Below are 20766 nucleotides of genomic sequence, written 5' to 3'. Positions count from 1 at the left end.
CCATTCCCTGGTATTTTGGAGGCAGAAAGCAAGGGAAATCTTATGCCTTCCAGAAGGATAAAATACGATAGTAGAGCCATGAAAGGAAGCTAGTGTGACATAATGATTGCAGCTTACATTACATATCCTTTTATAGGAGGTTAATGCTTCTTGTAAGAGCCTAATATTAGTGCCAGCTAATGGAGTTGCTCTTTCTGATCAAGAAGTAGAACCACAGGATTTTCGTGGCTGGTAGACTGTATCTGATCCTTGATGCTGGTTGGTATTTCGGAGATGTTACAGAGCATGTTGTCATAGTGTATGTCTATCTTTTCCCAGTCCACGGTCCCTCACATTTTATAATCCTTAAGTTCTCACTCCTTGTGTTCTTCATTTTCTTGAAATAAATTTTAAAAGGTAAAATAATAGCAACTGAGTCCTGCAGAGGACATTTAGCCCAAAGTAATAGCATGCCACAAAACAATTTCTTTGAAACCTATTGGGAGAAAATACCATGCATTATGGGCAAAAAAGGAATCAGTGGAAAAACTTATGCTGTATGATAGGCACTGCGACCTGTCCATTCTCTATGAAACAGAAATCTTATAAATGGTTGATGTAAGACAAGAATGTCTGTGCTCTCATTTTTTTGGTGGCAGCCATTTTCAGCAATAATGAGACCTCTACAAACCCTGTTTTCCTGCTGTTTGTCTTGTCTCTGTGATTGTGTTCTACAGTGAAGGACCTGGACAAACCAACGCCATTGGTAAACTAAGATCAGAGATCTCTTTGGAGGGGGATTCTCCATTTTAATCTTGCTGATTTTACCCTAAGAAGTATTTTCTCCTGTTTATTTCCCTTTTCTGGGTTTCCCTTTCCTGATGTGTCCTGGCCCTGACTCTCCAGACTACTCTCCCTAAGCCCTTGAACGTGACCAATTTTATTTGCCCTTAGGCTAGAAGCAGACATGTAGAAGGAGAGCTCTGTTCACAGTTTCTTTCATGTGCCTGAAGACAAACTGCCTGTGCCTAAATGATGTAGAGTTGTCCTGATGCTAGTGACCACTAAGCTTGTCTTCATATACCCTTGTCATAAGAGACATTTGACCCCAGGTCTTCAGAGGTGAAGAGCGAGTCTATTTGCTGTGTTTTGTGTGCATGTGCTGTTGGCACTGAATGGCAAAATGAAGGTTTATTTTGCTTTCCTACAAAGCCCTGAGGGAAGATGCCTAATTAGTTCTTCTAATTTCTTGGTTAATGGCTGAAAGAACTAAAAGAGGATGTCAGAAGTGCTCTGGCCTGTCATGCTTTTCAGCCAGGTCCCTGTGGGTAGCCATATCTTCCAGGTTATTTGGTGTATTTGTTCAGGTTTGGTTTTTCTGGGGCCCAGGCAGAGCCTGGGTGTTATGAATACATCAGCCTTATGTAGCTATCAGGACAGCTAGAATGCTGTCAGCCTCCTGAAAGGTGTTACAATAGCTTTCAAAGCATTTAGAAAAAGAGCCCTTTGATCCTCTGTGTTCCACTGAGCTAAAAGGGATGCTTTTGCATGGGGGAAGGGGAAATGCTTTCCTTTCAGCTGCTACAAATGCCTGTCAGTGGGTGAGTTTGTGAGCTTTGAGATTGTTATTAGAGAGCACTAAGGTGAAAGACGAGAGTGTTATCCTCAGGTTGGATACCTTCCTGTCTTAATAAGAAAAATTAATAAAAAAAAGAGTAACAATTTTTTAAAATCTCTTTCTGGATTGAGGAAGGAAACATTTAGTCCCCAGCTGTCATGATTTTTCAACAATGTGATACATTGCAAAGCAGGCATGAGGCGGATTCATGTATAAATTCAGTTTGCCAAAAGCAGACGCGCTTTCAAAGACACCCTCTTTCTGCAGTTTCTGCCAACCTACTTTCTCCCGTGTGTGTCTTAAAGCGTTGCACTAAGCAAAGTGGGTGCTGCAGAAGGAAAGGCTTCCCTTTCCTGTGTGTGGCCTGGTCTGTAAATCAGCAGCTGTAGTCTGAGCAGGATTAAAGCAAGAGCCAGGATCTGACAGCTGTAAAGTCATCCTGGCTTCCTCTGCAGAATTTTTGAAGTATTATTCATGTGAGTTTCAGTCCCAAAGCCTCTTAAGGGTTTTTTTAACATTGCTTTCTCAATCCTCATCTCCATTTCATGCATTTCAGGGTTTTTCTTCCACAGGGAAGCATCTTTGAGTCCCCAAAGGGCAGAGGGATAAGAACAAATGAAAGGATTTCCGAATTCCATCTGCGCTGGGAATTTTTCAGACCGATGTTGGAGCAGAGTGGCATCCCCACATATGGCTCTGCTTTTTAGGCAAGCAAAGAGGAAAGCTTAAAAGTGTTCTGGAATTTAGTTTTGGCGATTTCTGAATTCACCATGCTAGCACTACACAGCTCCCTGTCTTCCCAATGGGATCACAAGTGCTGAGCCTCAGAGCTACTGATTCCAGCCAGAACTGGCATGTAGATTAATTAAAAGCAGAACTTAAAGAGCTTTTTAGTTCTATGTTTTTTTTTTTTAATTTACTTTTTTTCCAAGTCTTATGAACTGAATCTTTTACCTCCATGAGCACTGGATGTGCTGGTGTCACACTTCACAAAACTGAAGGGCTGAAGAGTCTGCTATTTCAGTCTAGCCACTGTTGCTTCTCTGACCAAAATCTTTCCTTTCCTGGGTGATAAAAAATGCACTACGTGGGGGCATGACTTGTTTATCTGACACATTTTAGAAAAGCAGACAAGCAAAGCTCTTCAAGATGCTTCATTTCTCTAGGTCTCAAGTTATCTTTGGTTATTCCTCTGCCTACCATCTGACAATGCTTGTGAGTTCTACTCAAAATGCTTTTGTGTTCCTGTATCTTCTCCTGAACATGGGTGCTTTTGGATGTCATGTCAGTAACCTTCCTTAAAACATGTCTGGTAAAATTGCTGTCTAGTAGTGTCCAAGTGTGACAGTAGCAGTGTGTAATTAGAGAGCATGTGTGAGATTCAGGTGCTGTGGATTATCTTTCTGCTTCTGTCACTAACTTTTCTCTGTGACCTTAAGCAATTCACTCAGGTTCTCTGGACTTCAGATCCCCATCCATAAATTGACATAATGCTAAGTATGAACCACTCAGACTTGTGATTGTGTGTTAAATGTAATGAGATGGCTACCCCAGAAGTCTATATACAAAATAAATTCTGCTTTTGAGTAGATTCTCTAGAACATTACAGTAGTCTGTGGCTTGCATAGGTGAGAGAACAGCTTTACTTTTAATTTCTTGTTAAACATGAATAGGTTTGCTTATTTAAAGGCTGTTGAGGAGGTAGTATGACCATAGTACTTCTTATTTTTTCAGTCTTGCCTTTCTTCACCATGTTTAGCTCACTGTAGACTCTTTTTAGTGCTGTTTAACCTGACTGCAAAGTAAACATGATTCTCTATAGATGTCCATGAATGTTAAAAAGAATAAAAGAAACACTGAAGGATGCTATCCACCCCAGTATGTTTTCCCTGTCTTTAAGCACGACATCTTTATGTAGCAGCAACTTTTAGTGTTGTACCAAAGGGTGTCTTCAGGAATCTTTTGTACAAATCTTTCCATATCTTTCCACCATTTAATCATCGTTTTGTGCTCCAGAGTTGTCCCAGTACCATCCATTTTCTTCTTTCATTGTTTTTAGGTTTTTTTTTTGTATTTTCCCCATGTGGCTTTCATAAGTAATGCTGCCTGTCCTACAGTTTACAATTCTAAAGGCTGTTAGTGTAGACTATGCCATTTCCTTTATTTCCCTCTTTTATAAACGTTTTTCCTGCAAATGATCTTCACCTCTGCCACCCATTTGTGGTGATTAATTTGTAGAGAAGTTAAACATTATGTGAAATCTTTCTAACTTAAGGGTTTTATGTCTCATCTGTCTCTAAGGCCTCTTCCAACCAGCCCACAATGGGAGGAAAACCCATTTTCTTCACAGATCTGTCTAAATGTGTAAGTGGCATGCAGTGTGCTGATTTAGGGGCATCATTTTTTCATGGTGTGGGAAAGAATAGACAGCCAACCAGAAAGAGCTAGTTCAGAAGAGAAGGGTATTCAAAAGACAATGTGGACCTCCAAGAAGAAAGATAAGCTGTCACAAATACAGCTTGAACTCTAAGATAGTTATCTCTGATAGGCTTTTTTTGTATAAAAATCATTTTGCTTCATATTAAGAAGAAATATTACATGTGTTGTAAAAATTACAAAATAAGAAAGCTTGCTTATTTGAAAGAACTAAATCTTATTGTTTCCTCCTTCTTCCCTGTAGGTTTGTAACACAACCACAGATCGTAAACATGCAGACATATCTCTAGAGAAATATGTCACTGAGCCTGTAATGAACATTGTGAGTGGCTTCTTCAATTCGCCATTTTCAGATAACAGCACCAGCCTCCAGGTAAGGAAAAGAGACACAGATAAAGATCTTAATTTAGACTGTTAAGGAGATATGATCTGCTATCCAGATAGGAATGCTGTATGCTTGCATCCTTCTTTAATTTCTTTAGCAGCTTTAAATGCTCTTTAAATGCTTACTCTTAATATAACTTGCAGTTCTGAACCAGTAGACAGCTCAATATAGTCACTCCTGGCTCTTGTGAATTCATTGGAGGGGGGTATCCTTGCAGTATAATGGTCTATCTTTGTATGACAAAAATGTCATGTCCTCTGACAAAAGGGACACATACCTGAGAACTGGGAAGACTCCTCCGTCCTTCTGCGTTGTACTGTGGTTGCTTGGTATCAGTGGCAATCTCAGGAAAAACTGCATGATTTGCCTTTTTAGAGGTTCAGCATTGATTTCTCTTCCCTCCAGTCCTAAAGAGCAAAGATAATTTAATGGAATTGTAACTTGAGTCTACAAGCTAAAACCCCCTTGCCTGTGGTTTAGGTTGTGTCAAACCCAAGGGCATTTGTGAGGAGTTCTAAAGGGTAAAATTCCGTGTTTATGTTTTTGTTTTCAGACACACCAGCCTGTTTTTATTCAGCTGCTGCAGTCGGCTTTTAGAATTTACAATTGTACCTGGCCAAACCCAACGCAGAAAGCCTCAGTGGAGTCATGTATCAAGACTTTGGCTGAAGTGGGTAGGTGCCAGGTTTTACTTTCATTATTGTTCTCTGTGTTTTAAGATCAGACTCACTTGAGGTTGGACAAGTTTTAATTTGACTGAAATTGTGACAATGTTGATTTCAGAAATCCTACTTTGTGAGGCTTAATTCTTTCTCCTTTTATAATACATTCAAACCTGTCCAATAGGATTGTTAACTGAAACCCGTAGGTCAGAGAGACGAGTTTGAAAAGTGAGTGATGGTTGAACTTTACCTCTAGCAAGTTACAATATTAGACCAGAACAGAAGCTATGAGAAAACCTGGGCATTTCTAGTCATGCTGGGCTACATTTGCACAAGCTGTTGTAAGCAGTGATGCATAGCAATCGTGCATTGGAGAGCACCCATCATTTTTCCCCTCTGTTCCTGGGAGATGCATTCATTATTGTCAGTCTCAGCCCTGGGCTTGTTTAGGTTTCGTCCTGTCAGGAAGTTGGGGATGGAAACCACAACTGTGCCACTCCACAGCTTACTCCTCACCATCAGTCCATGCATTTACTGCTGATACAGTCAGCCTTGTCAGGGGACTATTGCCTTGCACTGGCACCAGGACCAGATGTGGTCCTCAGAGCAGCTTATAACTTACATGCTTCCAAATAAACTCAAATACCATGGTAGAGCAAAAAATTTAAAACTTCTTATCCTAAAATAAAAAAGATTCTTCACCAGTCCACAGCTAAGACTGACAAAAGTTCATTCTTAAATGAAATTTCTGTGAATGCAATTTTAAAGTCTTCTGCCATGACAGAAAAAAAGTATTCTTCAATATAGTTCCTAAAAGTAAGTGATTCTGATTACTTGCAGAAGAAGGTTCTGCTCAGTGTGAATGAAAACTGAGTAGAGGCAGAGTTATATAGAAACTGCCTAAATTCTATTGTTGATGCAATTTTAATAAAGTTTTAATAAATAATGCTAAAACAATATGAGAGGGTCCTTTATCTGCAGTATCTGTGGCGTTGTAAGAGTCAACTTTCAATTTAGATTTTGTAATAGCTTTACAGGAGTATCATTTAATAATTTAGCCAAAATATCTCATTAACTTCTTGAGTGAATGAAAATAAGTGCTTACCTAAAAACTTAGAAACCTTTAATTGTTTCATTTGTTGAGCAAATTATTTAACTATGGATCCACCTAGCAAGAAAACTTCGGAAGCTGACGGCGTTTCCTTTACCCTACAGCTACTACAGTCTCAAAAAAACCCTCTACCTCTACAAATCCTTGTTTGTATGTTTAACATTTGCATTCCTGCTCTTCCCTGACAGTTCTAGGAGGAGTCATCAATAAATTATTTTCTTTGAGAGTCTGGGGAAAGGGGGAAGAAGTAGGGCAAGTGAGAGTATATTGGAGACTGGGCAGTCCCTGTTTCTTTTAGACAGTTTGGAGTCTTCCATTTCTACAGAGCTACCCCTAAAATCAAATTCTAGCTCAGAGAGGTTGCTGTGTTATCTCACTGAAATGAGGGCATTTGGAGACTCTTGAGCATACTGCTGAGACAGCCAAGCTGAAATTGTCCCCAGTGCAGCCTCAGGGGGAAAGCATGGGTCACCCTAAAGGGCTGGCAGATCCAGCTTCTCAGCCAGGTGCACCAGCATGTGAAAGGGCTGGTGGTCTTTGGTTAGGAGTCTTCTGTGTGTCCCTTGCTCCCGAGAGAGCTGAGGGGAAAACCTGAATGCAAGGCATGGCGGAGGTCTGGAATTTTCTTCAGGTATGTGACTTTTTTCCCTATTTGGTGAATATAATTTCTACATCCTCTTTAGTCTTTTCTTTCATTCCTTTTTCTGTTTTAGGGAGTTGGTTTACAGCTGGTGGGATTTTTGTTTTTGTAAGTATGCTTTTGTGCTGTCCTATGGGTCCAACCTTCTTGCTACTGTGGCTTCCTACCCATGAGACCCCAGCCAGACTTGGGCAGATTTACAACATGGCAGAGTGGAGCTGAGCTGCCAGTGAAGGGCATCACCTCGGGTCCTTGTTTGGGACCTGTCTGCTGTGGCAGCAGGGCAGGAAGGCGTGACATCATCTGGGGATGCCACGGGCTGGCGGCCTCAGATCTGCCTTCCAAAAGCACAGATTAGCATGCGCGTGGCAGACTTCCTTGTCCATATCATAATAACTGTTTAAGGATTCACCACTGATACCAATATTGCGCATGGTGAAATTGTATTGTGTTATCAAATTGCCTTGCAGCTTTACTTAGTGCTTTGTTTTGACAGCGCAGAAAGGGAGTATAAGGGAACAGATGAGGGGAATTTCCCCAAAGAGCAAGTCAGCTGGAGAAGACGTGGAAGCAGAGTTTTTAACACACACCCCTGTGTGGAAGTGCGGCTGGCTAGTGGAAACGTTAACCACCGGTGACTCTCAGTATTTTCAGGCATAGTGCCAAGCATGACTTACCTGGGCTAATTAAGTAGGCCTGCTCTGCTCTGCTGAAAGCTTTGGAAAACCTGCCCCAGCCTGGGGGTACCAGAGGCTTTTAAAACCAAGGCCCTTTTGTGATTACAGAGCTTGCCCAGTGCCTTTCTCTTTGGGGTGTTTCTCTTTGAGAAGACAGAGGTTTCTTCCGTAGCACAAACGGGGCAGCCTTTTTTTGCTCCTTTTGCTGGCTGTTTGTGTGGACTAGGTTTAGATTTTGGCTAATCATCTGTAAGCACCCTTCTGCCTTTTTTGGTTTTATTTTGTTTTCACTTGGGAGTCTGACAGCTTTAATGTTAGGGCCTTCATGTTTCACAGCAGGGTTTAAAAAAATCCTCTAGAAAGATTTTGCCTGTATCAAAGAGATACAGTATCGGGCAGATTTACAGCAGAAACCAAAGACTTTTAATGGAAAATAAATATAGTATAGAGTTAAAGGAACAAATACGACTTCTTTTTTGTAGCCCTGGATTTAGAAATGAATCTCAGGAAGAGCAAAAATCATACACAGATTTCCCCAGATATCAAAGTTTCCTATAATAATATTGTTTTAAGAGACCCATTTCAGGGCAAGTTTAAGCAACATACATTCTGCTTAGTGCTTACTAGTTTGTTGCTGGCAGGTGGATGTAAGTGTTGCCTCTAGAGCTTAAGATCATTACATCTGTCTTCTTTTGAGCAATGTAAGAATGTGCATTATCTTCCAGGTCAACAAAAGGATATGTTACAGAAGGTAATTTCTTATAACCCTGGTACTTCAACTCCACTTGACTACTAGGGAAAAACTGTATAAGCTTTTCAAGCTTCACTGCTTTGTCTCCAGGCAGTTGCCTGCCTCCAGTTCAGCAAGAAGCATAGAGGCTTGTTTCTCTTCAGCAGACTCCTCTGTGGCTCCAAGAGATTTGGAACACACAGATACCAATGTGCATCAGGTTTATTTTGCCCAGTAAATGTTTGACTAATTGGCATGAATAGAAACACTTACAAAATAATATGTACATTAATGTGTCTTGTTCATATGGATTTATGAAGCAGATTATCACAGTAACGAAAATGAACACATTATGCATATGTCACTTTTGCTTTTTATCTATTATTACATAGGACGGAGCTTTTGCTTGAAAAGATGGTCCAAAAAATGAATGATCCAAACAGCTTCCATCTCAGTGGTAAAATAGCTACAAATGAAAAATGTTTAAAAGCTCCCCAATCTTTGTGAAAGCAGAGGAACTCAGATGTCTTAACAGTTCAATTTATTTCAAATTAATTCATTATCAAAGGTTTTTCAATTCCCACATTTTATAGTCTTTGCAAGATTGAGAAGGGGGGAGGCCAGTCTCAAAGTTTGCATTTTAAACCATCAACCATGCATTGGCTTTACATATGGTAAAACTGGGGAATATCACCTGTCCTCACAACTAAAGATCTGGATCATTATCTTCAGTTGTATTGGAGCATGGTCTTTCTCCCAGGACTTACCAGTCCTTCAGGACCATGCAAATAACTATATTTGCTTCTTAATTAAGTGGTAATTCTTGTATCTCCGCCCCCGAGCATCAGTTTTCTGTCACAAGGGCGAATCTCATTGTGTTATACTCTTGTTTCTGTAGTATTCATTAGCTTTCACCCTTATGTTTTTGCAAATTGCATCTTCCCTCTGGTACTCTGTGTGCATCCCAAGGATGTAGTATGTGTACGGCTGTGCTGTTGCCACCAAAAATGAAATAATTGGAATTTCCCATATAAGCCAACAGTGACAGATATGAACCTGCATTTTGGCAGACCCTTTAAAGAGATCTGTTAGGAATCCAAATTACATTAGTCATTATCAGATTATACTCTAGGATACTGTGTGGGAGAAGCAGTTGTTTCTGTCCTACAGAATTGGAGGCAATTCCTGTAAGACTGCTATTTCATACATTCAACACTGGAACAGGTACAGAGGAAGTACTACTGTGATGGTTGAGGAAAAAACGATGTTACAAGAAGAGCCCACGGGAACCCCACGTTTCACCTAACAAAACAAATCCCTGTGTTGTTGCTCTTTAAAAGTTCTTAGAAAGATAAATAGTCACAAAGAAGTGACTTTTAAACTAAGGGCCAGAGATCCAAGAACAACTTGACGTAAATTATGCTAGGTTGCAAATAATCTAAATAAATTTAGATTCCAAACCAAGGTTTTACTTTGGAAGGATGTCATTGGTCAACAGGCCAAGAACAAGTGAAGCGAGGAGAGACGGCAGGAAAGCTAGCTTCACTTTAAATGGGACATGATACAGTTATAGAACTTGGGTTGTCTGTGGCAGACAGCAGATGGTCTGAAGGAGTAGTGAAGTCCTTTCTAGCTGAGTATTTATGCCCCACTTTCAGCTCACCAATACCCCTTTGTACAGAATCCAAAAAACTCTCCTGTGGTGCTTCCTGACCACGCTTTTATGTACTCTAAAGCCCTTTTATTTTCCCTGACAAATTACAAACAGGAAACATTAAACATAAAATCTAGGTTACATTTTACTGCTTCTTTGGCATTATTGTGCATATTTTAATATCTATATAGATGAACTTTTCCACAACAGTTTTTCAGTCCTGAAAATGCTTTATTTCACTTCCCATTTGAGTTTTAAAATCTTTTTTTTCCATTTTATAAAAAGCTAGACCTTCATTTTCAATTTTTAGTTCAAATAAAATAATTATCCTGTTGTTACTTTTTTGACAGCAAGAATACGTTTCAGATGAAGCACATATTTTATTCTATTTTAACTGTTTGTGTTTCCCTAATTGCAAGAAAAATTCAATGATGATCTTTTTACAGACTGATAAATATTTTAGCATAGATTTTCTGTTGGGGGAAAAAACATCCAAGTGAAGGGTACAAGATTGGCAGGCTTTGTCTGTCTACACAAAGCTTTTATTTCCCTTAAAAAGTCTTGCTGTTGCTAGCATTAGTGTCTCTCCATCCAAATGCATTTGTTAAGCAGTCAGTAAATGATTAAGGAGCTGGAGGGACTGATTTATGGAACAAAATTAATTGAACTAAATATGCATCGCTCCATTAAGTGACAACTGGGAAGTGTGGGAGAAGATGATATAGCTGTCTGCAACTACCAGAGGGGTGTAAACAACAAAGAGAGTAAAAGCTTCACAGTCAGGTAAAGCTGTGGCTTTTTCATGACCCACACTGCCTGTCACATGCCTCTTTGAGGTGCTTTAAGGGGTGAAACGCTTGCATGTCCCCCAGAAAACCTGCACCAGGGCTGTATTAGGATAGTGCAAAGTGTACTAAATAGCTGTGAAGCTGTTAAATACTGTTGTATGTTGTATATACTACAAAAGGTATTGAAGAGAAATTTTAAATTAGGCAGCACTAGGTGGGAATATCAAGGAGAATGGTGAGCTTCCTTATGGGAAGGTAGATTTCTCTGAATAATGAACTTTGAAGAAAAATTACAGGTGGTAGCTACTTCCTGGAAAGCCTTAGCAGTAGGACTATTAGTATTACTAGTGTCAGAGGAAGTGTGATTTTCTGGGAAATCCTTTGCACGATAATCTCTCAATCTGCTGCTCACAATGATGCCATCAGCAGTAGCCCCAGTTGAGCCAAGGGAAGAAAGCAAATGATACCCATGGAAATGGTAAGCAACACAGTGCCGCAAATTCAGCTAGGTCACAGTAATATTCTACTCTGTGCTGGATGGTTGTGTGTGTATCCAGTGCATCAGCAGTAGTTCTTCTCACAGAAGCATAGAAATTGGAAGCAAATGGACCCATTTCAAGAATGCTTGCTGAATAACTGCCACAATACTGCCAACCCAAGTCTTGGAATCAATTTAGTATCACAGAACGGTTTGGGTTGGAAGGCACCTTAGAGATACATACAGGTAATTCAACAACATACATCTCGGCCTATTTCAGCCCTTCTGTTAGCAGTTGGACTGTGCTCTGGGGACTTCAGTGGAGTCTAGCTTGCTCATAGAGAGTGCTTTCATTTTTAGCTACTTGATTCTCAACATTAATATTGCGGATTTCTTCTGAGTTCTGATCTCAGAGTACATTTTCATAGTTTAAACAGTAAAAGAGAGGAAAGCTGCCAATGCACTTTCCTGCCTGATACCTATGGTACCAGTTTACATACAGCCATGTAGCATGCTTTTCCCAAAGTTCGCTAGTCAGATGAAAGACAGAATTTTACCTCCTCCTGGCTCCTTTGTCTGCCAGCTCTAACACTACTTTGCAAGTTTGTGTGTTGTCCAAAAGTATTTCTAAGTGGAACAAAAATAAACATACTTTTCAATATTTTATGTTCATACTTTAAGGGAGATTGACACATTTTGAAGTTGAAAGCAACCAAGAACACCTATATTAAAAATAAATATTTATGTTCACATTTGTTCATCAGCTTTCCAAAATGTAAAAATATGTTTCATGTTGTTTTAAATAATGAAATGTGAAACAAATGAAAGATAAACTTTCTACAAGCTGCAAAGAAATAAGAAGACAAAGGCTTTGTTTATAGCTTAGACTTCAACGTGCCCTTTGACAACCAATACAAATCTTAATTACAAATGGAATTATACATATAAGAACTGTTCAAAACAAAGGAGTTTTGTTTTTTTTTTTCCTCTCTTTCTGTCTGTCTTTGTGATAGTTTTAATTAGCTGCAGCTCTTTGAACAGTCATAGTCCTTGACTGCTCCTCAGATGCTGATGGAAGTTGTTAACTTCAAATGGCATCTATAGGGCTGCAGAAGTCTGGGTTTTCCTCTGAACAGCATGCTCCCCATTGCTAAATTTATCCTTGGATATATCAGGGCTCTGCATATATACCACTTAGTTGAGAAGTGAGAATTGTCCAATAACATTCCAGTGATTGACACTAGGACACAATAAATTGGATTTATAGGCTGCAGCAGCCTACCCACAGTGGCAGAACTTTAATGGACTTCTGTATTAAAGTAAGCAGCAACAGGGCAAATGTGTTTTGAAAAATAACCCAGTCAAATTATACAGGAAAACAATCATTAGAAATAATGGCCAGCCATACATGGTATTTTCCTTATGATAATCAGGAACTTTGCCTTCAAAACAAATAGAGAGTGGAAAAGTAAACTGCAGTGTGGAAACTGCTGTATATATCCTGGTGATTCTTATGCGGCTGTGGGGAAATGTGTCTTCCCATCTTGACCTAACAACTTTTTAACTTCCCTATAGCAAACTCTTTAAGGGAAAGTGCCTACCAGAAATAGAATAAGAGATCTCTCTTCCATCCTGGTTGAACAGCCTACTCTGCAAGAAAAGGCCCTGGTCCTGCATCAGGATATGCCCTTGAAGGTGGAAGAGAGAGACGTGTCCTGCACCTGCAGCAGCTATTACAGGGATGAGGACTTGTGTGACAGAGCACACCTTCTGTAGTCTGTGACATTGGGGATTGAGGTGTCCCAGCCAAATTTGGGTTTATAATAAACGGTACCATTACAATATAGTATTTTGGGGAAGAGAGAGTTTCTGCCTGGGATCTGTGACTCCCTGTGCTTGGCAGCACATGAGCTTTCATTCATCAGAGGTGTATGCCTGCCTCTGCTTGCATGTACTCCTGTGGGGTTTGATGCATAGGCTGTTTAGGAAAGAAGGGCATCTGTTGACTTCACAAGTTCAGGACTTACAGTTGCATATTTTTTTAAGAACTGGGAGGGAGGGTTGAAATATTTTTGGTGCATTCCTTTACTGTGGAAGGTGTGCAGAATGGTGGGGAAATGCCTCAGAAAAATGTGCAGAACTGTAATATGGGTACGTAACATGTAATAAGGCTTTTTTAAAAATTCACTTTGTTTCAATAGTAAAAACTGAAAAAAAAAGTTATTATTAGTCATTATTAGAAATGAACAAAAGCCTCATCTCTACTCTGCTTCTAAGTTTTTCTTAAACATAACCTGTGCCATGGAAATTAAGTGAAATTATGTACAACACAAAGCTTAATCACTGGAATATAGCCTCATCTTTCACACAGAGATACTGCTGCATTGAACTCGTGTTTATTTGTTGAATTTCAGATGACTCATGCTGAGCCACAGAAAAAAGTCACTCTGATCTCTAGTGGAACGGAGAGATGCAGCTAACACAAAGATTTTAATGAAGGAGAGGGCAGATACCTCCCAACATTGTTTTTCAAGCTTCCTTTTCAAACAACAATTCAGGGTTCAATAGTAATTTAATAGTGGATGCCCTGTAAGAATTTATGCAAGTCTTCCCTCAGGGCTCTTTTTTTCTTTGATATTCTCTATTGTCACTTTCTGCCACTTAAAAAAAAAGCACATTTTTTTAAGTATTGGTTAAATTTGTCTACCAGTTAAACTACCACAAGTTTATGAACTATCGATTGCATTGCAGTGGCATCCAGGAACACCAGGGTTGAACAACGCTGGCTGTACAGGAAAGCGAAGGGAGAGAGGAGACAATCTTTTTCAAATTTAATTTGTATGCACTTGGTTTCTCAAGGTCTTCTCAAGAGAAATACACAGAAAAGAACAAAGAGCACTTGGGATAAGTTGGCTAAATGTGCATAAGTCCACTAGAAAGAATAATCTCTGAATTTACTTCTGAATAGAGGAAAACTGGCTGTTGAAATAATAATGCGTACTCTTTTTGTTACACATTACAGTCTCTGAATCTGATTTAATTTTAAAGCTAGTAAAAAAGAATTTCTGTTTTTAAAAATAAATGTCTGTACCTATGAAAATGTGTACTGGAAATGATCCTCACCTCATTTAGAGTGATTCAGCTTGCTTTCTTTAACTAGATTATGGCTGATTTCTACCGGCTTATGGTTTTGATCCTTATTTTAAAACCTGTTGAAGCGAGATCCTCCTGCCCCTTAACTTCAAGAGTATCAGTATTTTGCAAGCCATGATCTTTATACTATTTTAAAGGTTTTGCCACTGTAATTTTTTTATTTTTTTTTCTCTTACTAAAGCAAAGAACCGTGGGATTGCAATTCCAGTGGATCTGGACAGCCAGGTCAACACCTTGTTCATGAAGAGTCACTCTAACATGGTGCAGAGGGCAGCCATGGGGTGGAGAATGTCAGCCCGCAGTGGACCTCGTTTTAAGGAAGCTCTTGGTGGGCCTGCCTGGGATTACAGGAATATCATAGAAAAACTACAGGTACAAAAATAGCCAATTGCCTGGGCAGTAGTTGTGGCAGTGCATTTATCTAATACATGCCAGGTATGTGAAACACCAGAGACAGGCTCATTGCATTTTTAGTGACCATTTCTAGGTGGGGAAAGCAGAAGGCTCACCTCTTCACTAGTGTCTGTTCAAAGTGAAGCCAATATGCTCTGGGTTCAGCTCCTACAGAAGTCAGTAGAGAGGTGTAGGAAGTATGTTCTTTTCTTTAAAGTGATCTGCAGAGAAGAGTCTCTGCCTTTTCATGGTCACATGTCCTGTTTTGGTTGCAGAGGAGGTACTGGAGGTTTTAGGAACTATTATGTCAGGTTTGTGTCACTGGGGACTGCCTGTAAGATGAAGATTGCCTTGTGCATGTAGTGGTTAAACAACATCAGGATTTTATGAACTAGGAAGATAGTTTGAAAACCCAGACAAATGAAAGAGCCCTAAATGTCAAGGAAGCTATACCTCAGGTGATAACATCATGTATGAGAAGCAGTGTTTTTCCAGTGCACTGTTGGAAACCTGGCTATTACCAAGTGTTTTGTGAGCAGAGGAGAAATTTGAAAGAGAGCAGCAAGGTAGATAGTAATGGGCACCTTCTTCCCCTTGCCCTGCTTGAAGAGTGGTGTGAAGAAGGGCTTGAGGTTGCTTTATTGCCACCTGGGTTAACAGAGCTCTTGCAGCTAACTATGAGAAGCGGGTCAAATAGCCCATCACACAGTATTATGCAGCTCCACAGCCGTGATATTCTAGTTTTCTTGTAGTTACGAATGTTATAAACGTCATTCTTCTTTCTTCCCTAGGATGTAGTGTCCTCCTTGGAGCAGCAGTTCACTCCCATGATGCAAGCTGAATTCTCGGTGCTGGTTGATGTGCTGCACAGCCCAGAACTTCTTTTTCCCGAGGGGAGTGATGCCAGAATAAGATGTGCTGCTTTCATGTCCAAGTAAGTGGTGTCAGGAGAGGCCTCTTTTTGCTCCTTTGGAAAAGGTGGCAGGGAGTTAAAATCTTCAACAGCACTTACCTGTAACTTTCAACAGTGACTCAAGCATGTAGATATCTATGCTCATACTGAAAGCTTAAGCTGAGGTCTTTTGCTGAATGTTTTTGTTTCTTGGCAGTTTAGAAGTCTGGAGAGGAGTGGAGGTGAAGATTGCTTACCTTGTCTGCCTAGAAATGGGATGTTGGTAGCTTGTTAAAATTGTGGCAGGCTCAACCTACTTCTGTTTTCTTTCTGGGCTGCTTTTGCTATTTTCTCCAACTCTACAGCAGAAAGTTAGACTTTTCATGGTAGAATTTTCAGTAATTCATAATGAGCTGAGCTGCTCAGGGCTAGGGGGTTTTGTTGGGTTTTGGTGTGTGTTTGTTTGTGTTTTTCTTTTGTTTGGCTGTTTTGTTTTGGTTTGTTTTTCACAGAAAAAAGAAGATTTTTATTTTAAACTGCCAACAGCTCTTTTAAAAATAAATTTAACTGGCACCCCTAGCTAGTCTTGAATTATTAGATTGTGTTATTTGCAGTCTGTGGATTGGAATAGAGTCTTGCAATTTTTTTATTAGTCCTCAAGTGAGATGCCCTCCCCACCCTTGAGAAACTATAATTTAAACAGAGGTAATGCAGGGGAAACGAATGCATTTGGCAGCTCTCCTGATTCTCTGGGTTTTTTGTGTATTCTGCAGAGATAGTGTTATAACAATACACTTTATAAGTTTGGAAAAATTAAGCTGAATTTTGAGCTTAATCCATCCTACACCCTCTGTCCAAACTCTTGTTCAAAGTCAGCATCAAATCAAGTCTAGGACTGTTGGACATGGCCCATGTAATGCAATAAACAGTTTTCTGTTCTACTTAATTAACTTCCATGGCAAAGGAATGCTTTGCAGAGCTATGCAGAAATCCCGACATTGAGATAATTTCTTTAAAAATAGTTAGTACTGCAGGTCCCAGAGCTGCATTGTTTTGGACTCATAGCTTATAAAACTGGTAGAAATGACAGTCCTACATGGTGTCTCCACTGAGCCCAGGATGGCGTTAGCATAGTAATTGCTGTGGGTATTTAAAATACATGTAGATGTGGCACTTAGGGACATGGTTTAGTGTTGGACTTGGCAGCCTTAGGTTTGTGGTTAGACTCAATGATCTGAAAGGTCTTCTCTAACCTAAATGATTCTATGATTCTAATTTAGCAGTGATCTAAATATAATCAGTTCTCTTGTGTTATGGAGCACTGCTGTAGATGATGCAGCGTCAGCCCTCCTGACCCTGTTTTGGGGGACTATGATTTAGGGCCATTAATGATGCCATCTTTCAGTGTAGATCAGTGACCACAGTGCCTTTGCTGCGTGCTGATCCTAAGCCATAATTTTATCTGTCCTGTCCTATCCACCATAAGCCAGCAGTGGTACTGAAGGAAAAAAAAGCTGTCCAGGGCCTCCAGATTTTTTCCCCTCTTCTGTTTTCATAAGTGTTTCACCACCACTGCAAGGACCTGCTCTGTACAGAGATAGAAGGGCTGCTTCTGGTATTAGAATCATAGCGTCATAGAATAGTTAGGGTTGGAAAGGACCTTAAGATCATCAAGTTCCAACCCCCCTGCCACAGGCAGGGACACCTCACACTAAACCATGTCACCCGAGGCTCTGTCTATCCTGGCCTTGAGCACCGTCAGGGATGGAGTATTCACAAATGGGTTCCTTCGGCAACCCATTCCAGTGCCTCACCACCCTCACAGTAAAGAACTTCTTTCTTATATGTAATCTAAGCTTCCCCTGTTTAAATTTTAACCCATTACCCCTTGTCCTAACACCACAGTCCCTAATGAAGAGTCCCTCCTTAGCATCCCTATAGGCCCCCTGCAGATACTGCTATGAGGTCTCCACGCAGCCTTCTTTTCTCCATGCTGAACAGCCCCAACTTTCTCAGCCTATCTTCATACGGGAGGTGCTCCAGCCCCCTGACCATACTCATGGTCCTCCTCTGGACGTGTTCCCACAGTTCCATGTCCTTCTTATGTTGTATACCAGAACTGTACACAATACTGCAAGTGAGGTCTCACGAGAGCAGAGGGGCAGGATCACCTCCTTCGACCTGTGTTGGCTTAAGCTGACTAAAACCCAAATTTCCATCACAGTTGTAGTTGGAGTCAGAAATGTACATTGTTTTCTGGCTTGAAACAGTCTTGTAAAGTTGTTGTGCAAATGTAAACAATTTGTTGTTTCATCTGAATGTCTGCATTTCTGAACGCTTCCACGTAAGGTTTTGGGGGCTCCTTTTGGCTAGATGCCATTTGCTAATTATATAATAAATACATTATAATGATGATAGCAGTGGAAGGTATAAAGGTTGTAGCTTTTAAAGTCTGCAAGATGCACGGTGAATATTGGTTACTTTTAAAGGTTAAAGTAAGTTACCCTTAAAGAAACGATGAACTAGCACATTTAGACTTTAATTTGGAAGCACACATAAAAAAATGGATGTAGAATTCTACCTTCTGCATGGGCAGTAACATAGGCACATTGATACAGAAAACTCACACCACCTTGAAAGTCCTGTTTCCTTTTTAATTACAATTTCTTTTGTCTACTTTTATTTCCTTTCCTTGATGAAAAAAATATAGTGACAGGTAACTTTTGCATAAAGAAATTGTAGTACAGCTTAGCAACAATATGCAATGCTCTTTAAGGTTTAATATTTTACTTTAAGGTTGATCAATCACACAAAGAAGCTAATGGAGAAAGAAGAAAAGCTCTGCATTAAAATTCTTCAGACATTACGAGAAATGCTTGACAAGAAAACTAACTTTGCGGAAGAGGTACTGCTACCATTTTAATATTAAATATAGAACTAATAGCATGTTATTAAAATGTTGGGTCTAGGACAGTAACAACATCTGACATGATTTCAATTTTGTACACGTTTTAAAGATAGCGTGGTGTCTTAGGAACAATGTGGTAAGGTAGAAAGTAAGATTGGAACAAAAGAAAGTGCCTTACATAGTTGTATCAGGGACTTGACAAGAGTTAAGGCAAGTAAGATGAAATTAATTAGCAGCAGTGAGTATTACTATATATAACTTTGATATATCGGATATCCTGTATTTCTGGAGACTAGTCTTCTTATGTCACATCTGACTTTACCTATCATAAAATCAATTGGAAATATAGGGACTTTTAATTGCAAATGTATGGTTTTTCCCTGCTGCCTGTGGTGCCAGACTTTTGTACTCTGTATGCCTTTTAATGCTCGTAAATGTGTGATGGGGAATATGTCATGTTTAAGCAGAGCTGCCAATTCTGGGGAGAAGTGACATACTCTGTACTCTCTAAATGTCTAATTATTTCTTGCAATCCTTTCTCTCCTCATTGCCTAGTTTTCTCTTGCAAAACCAAGTTTTTTAAATACCTCTTTCCTTTTGCCTGTGCCTTTGGATATCAGTAACTAGATTGAGAATTAAGTGTCAGCTGTCCCTTCTTTTCGAGCCTGATCTCTGTGCCTTCTGTGTGGTTTCCTCTTATCCATATTTCTGAGTATTCCCCAAATTCTGTCAGTATTATTCACTCTTAAGTATGAATCATAGAGCTATAATCTAATTTCTCAGTGCCCACATCAGCTCTGCTCTACGCAAAAACACCCAGTGCAAGCAGTGAAAACCAACCTCATCTTCACCTCCTGCTTGAAGAAAAATGTGGCAGACGAGCTTCTTTCTTTTACAGTCATAACATGTATTTCACAGGTGAAGCAGATATTATTACTCTTATTTATTATTCATATTTATTCAAATAGCTTCCTGGGTCCATAATGCCACTGTATCACATGGAAAAACTAATTTGCTTTTGTAACTTCATGCTATGATGAAATTTGCCAAACCCCTCCAAAAGAATTACATAGAATTCACCACCAGAAAGTTAATGTCATCTCAGGACTGCAGGTTAAAAAAAAAAAAAAAGGCAATTTTTTAATGTATGACTTAAAACAAGCAAACAAGAAATTTGTCTGTTTTAATTGCTCTTTGTACCCTGTTGAGGATGCTGGGAAAGCAAGATGGAGCAAAGCCACCAGAGGGAGTGTGCCCCATTGGCATGTAAGGGCTCTTTGTCCAGCTAGCCCATCCTCTGGTTCTCAGGAGAGAACACAGGGGAAACAGAATTTCTTCCTTGTGCTTTCCCTTGAGTCCCACAGATTTTGCACTGAGGAACTTAATGAATCAGTGAGTAAACAAGCTTGTATGGTTTGCAAGTGCTTCTCTAGCATGCTGCTCTTATGAGTCATTGTTCATGGTATAGGCTTCAGAATAGTAAAAATATCACGATGAATAGCCTCTTGTGCGAGTTTCCCACTTTTTTTGAACTGTGTTCACACTACCTGCAAAGTTATTTGACTATGTTATGCAGATACTAAAAAAAATGAAGTAGTAAATACATAATGGTAATACCAGAATAAAGCTACAGAGGAACACATGACATTTTAACAGGAAGCCTGTGTTTGCTAATCACTCATCATAATGTGATAAATTTGACACAAATCATAAACCTCCAGTTTCTGCAGATCTTCCCACAGTGAGAAACAAGGAAGAAATCACGAAATAGTATTTCTTCCTCTCTCTTTCTCTTTCCTTTACCTCCCACATTTGAGATCCAGGTCTGAGAACCTTGCCTTCTACTTGTCTTTCATTTGACTGCTGGAAGGTAGCCTGTTTCACTGAAGGAACAGGAGGAAAAGATAGCTGTAGGTGCTTATTTCACTGTTTCTATGTCTGTTCCTGTATCCATTGTCTCAGCTCTATTGTTGTGCTTCCCCTTGCTGGGTGGATGTTCCAGGGCTGCTTGTGTTCTCCTAGGTCCATCCTCTGTTGCCCTTGCAGTCAGTGGCAGTGCTTGCTTGTGTGTTGTTTTGCTTAGTGCTGCACCCTCTAATGGTGTTAGCAATCAAAGTTTAATTTCAGAAGCTTGATTTAAGGTATATAAATGACACATAAAGCCTCTTGATCATTGATTGGCTTTCATAAGTAATTGTGGGTGATTATTACGATCTCCCAGGAGTTCTGCGTTAAGTCCTAGTTTTATTTGTATTGATTAGG

The 20766-nt window shown here is 39.8% G+C and overlaps 1 protein-coding gene across 5 annotated transcripts in view; it reads left to right on the top strand.

Annotated features, from left to right (window-relative positions):
- ITPR2 (inositol 1,4,5-trisphosphate receptor type 2) overlaps positions 1 to 20766 on the top strand; it is a 255283-nt gene that overhangs the window by 121559 nt on the left and 112958 nt on the right. For all 5 annotated transcript variants that reach the window (XM_062634812.1, XM_062634811.1, XM_062634808.1 and 2 more), the window contains 5 exons: positions 4278 to 4406; positions 4972 to 5092; positions 14493 to 14683; positions 15496 to 15638; positions 18393 to 18501. In XM_062634812.1, coding sequence (XP_062490796.1) covers positions 4278 to 4406; positions 4972 to 5092; positions 14493 to 14683; positions 15496 to 15638; positions 18393 to 18501 — 693 coding nt within the window. The remainder of the gene's footprint in view (positions 1 to 4277; positions 4407 to 4971; positions 5093 to 14492; positions 14684 to 15495; positions 15639 to 18392; positions 18502 to 20766) is intronic.

This window comes from Pezoporus occidentalis, unplaced genomic scaffold (genome assembly GCF_034315485.1).
Source record: "Pezoporus occidentalis ecotype Australia unplaced genomic scaffold, CSIRO_AGI_Poc_V1 ctg44, whole genome shotgun sequence".
Classification (NCBI taxonomy): domain Eukaryota; kingdom Metazoa; phylum Chordata; class Aves; order Psittaciformes; family Psittacidae; genus Pezoporus; species Pezoporus occidentalis.
Note: the sequence above shows the minus strand (reverse complement) of the source record. Positions and strands in the feature narration are given on the sequence as shown.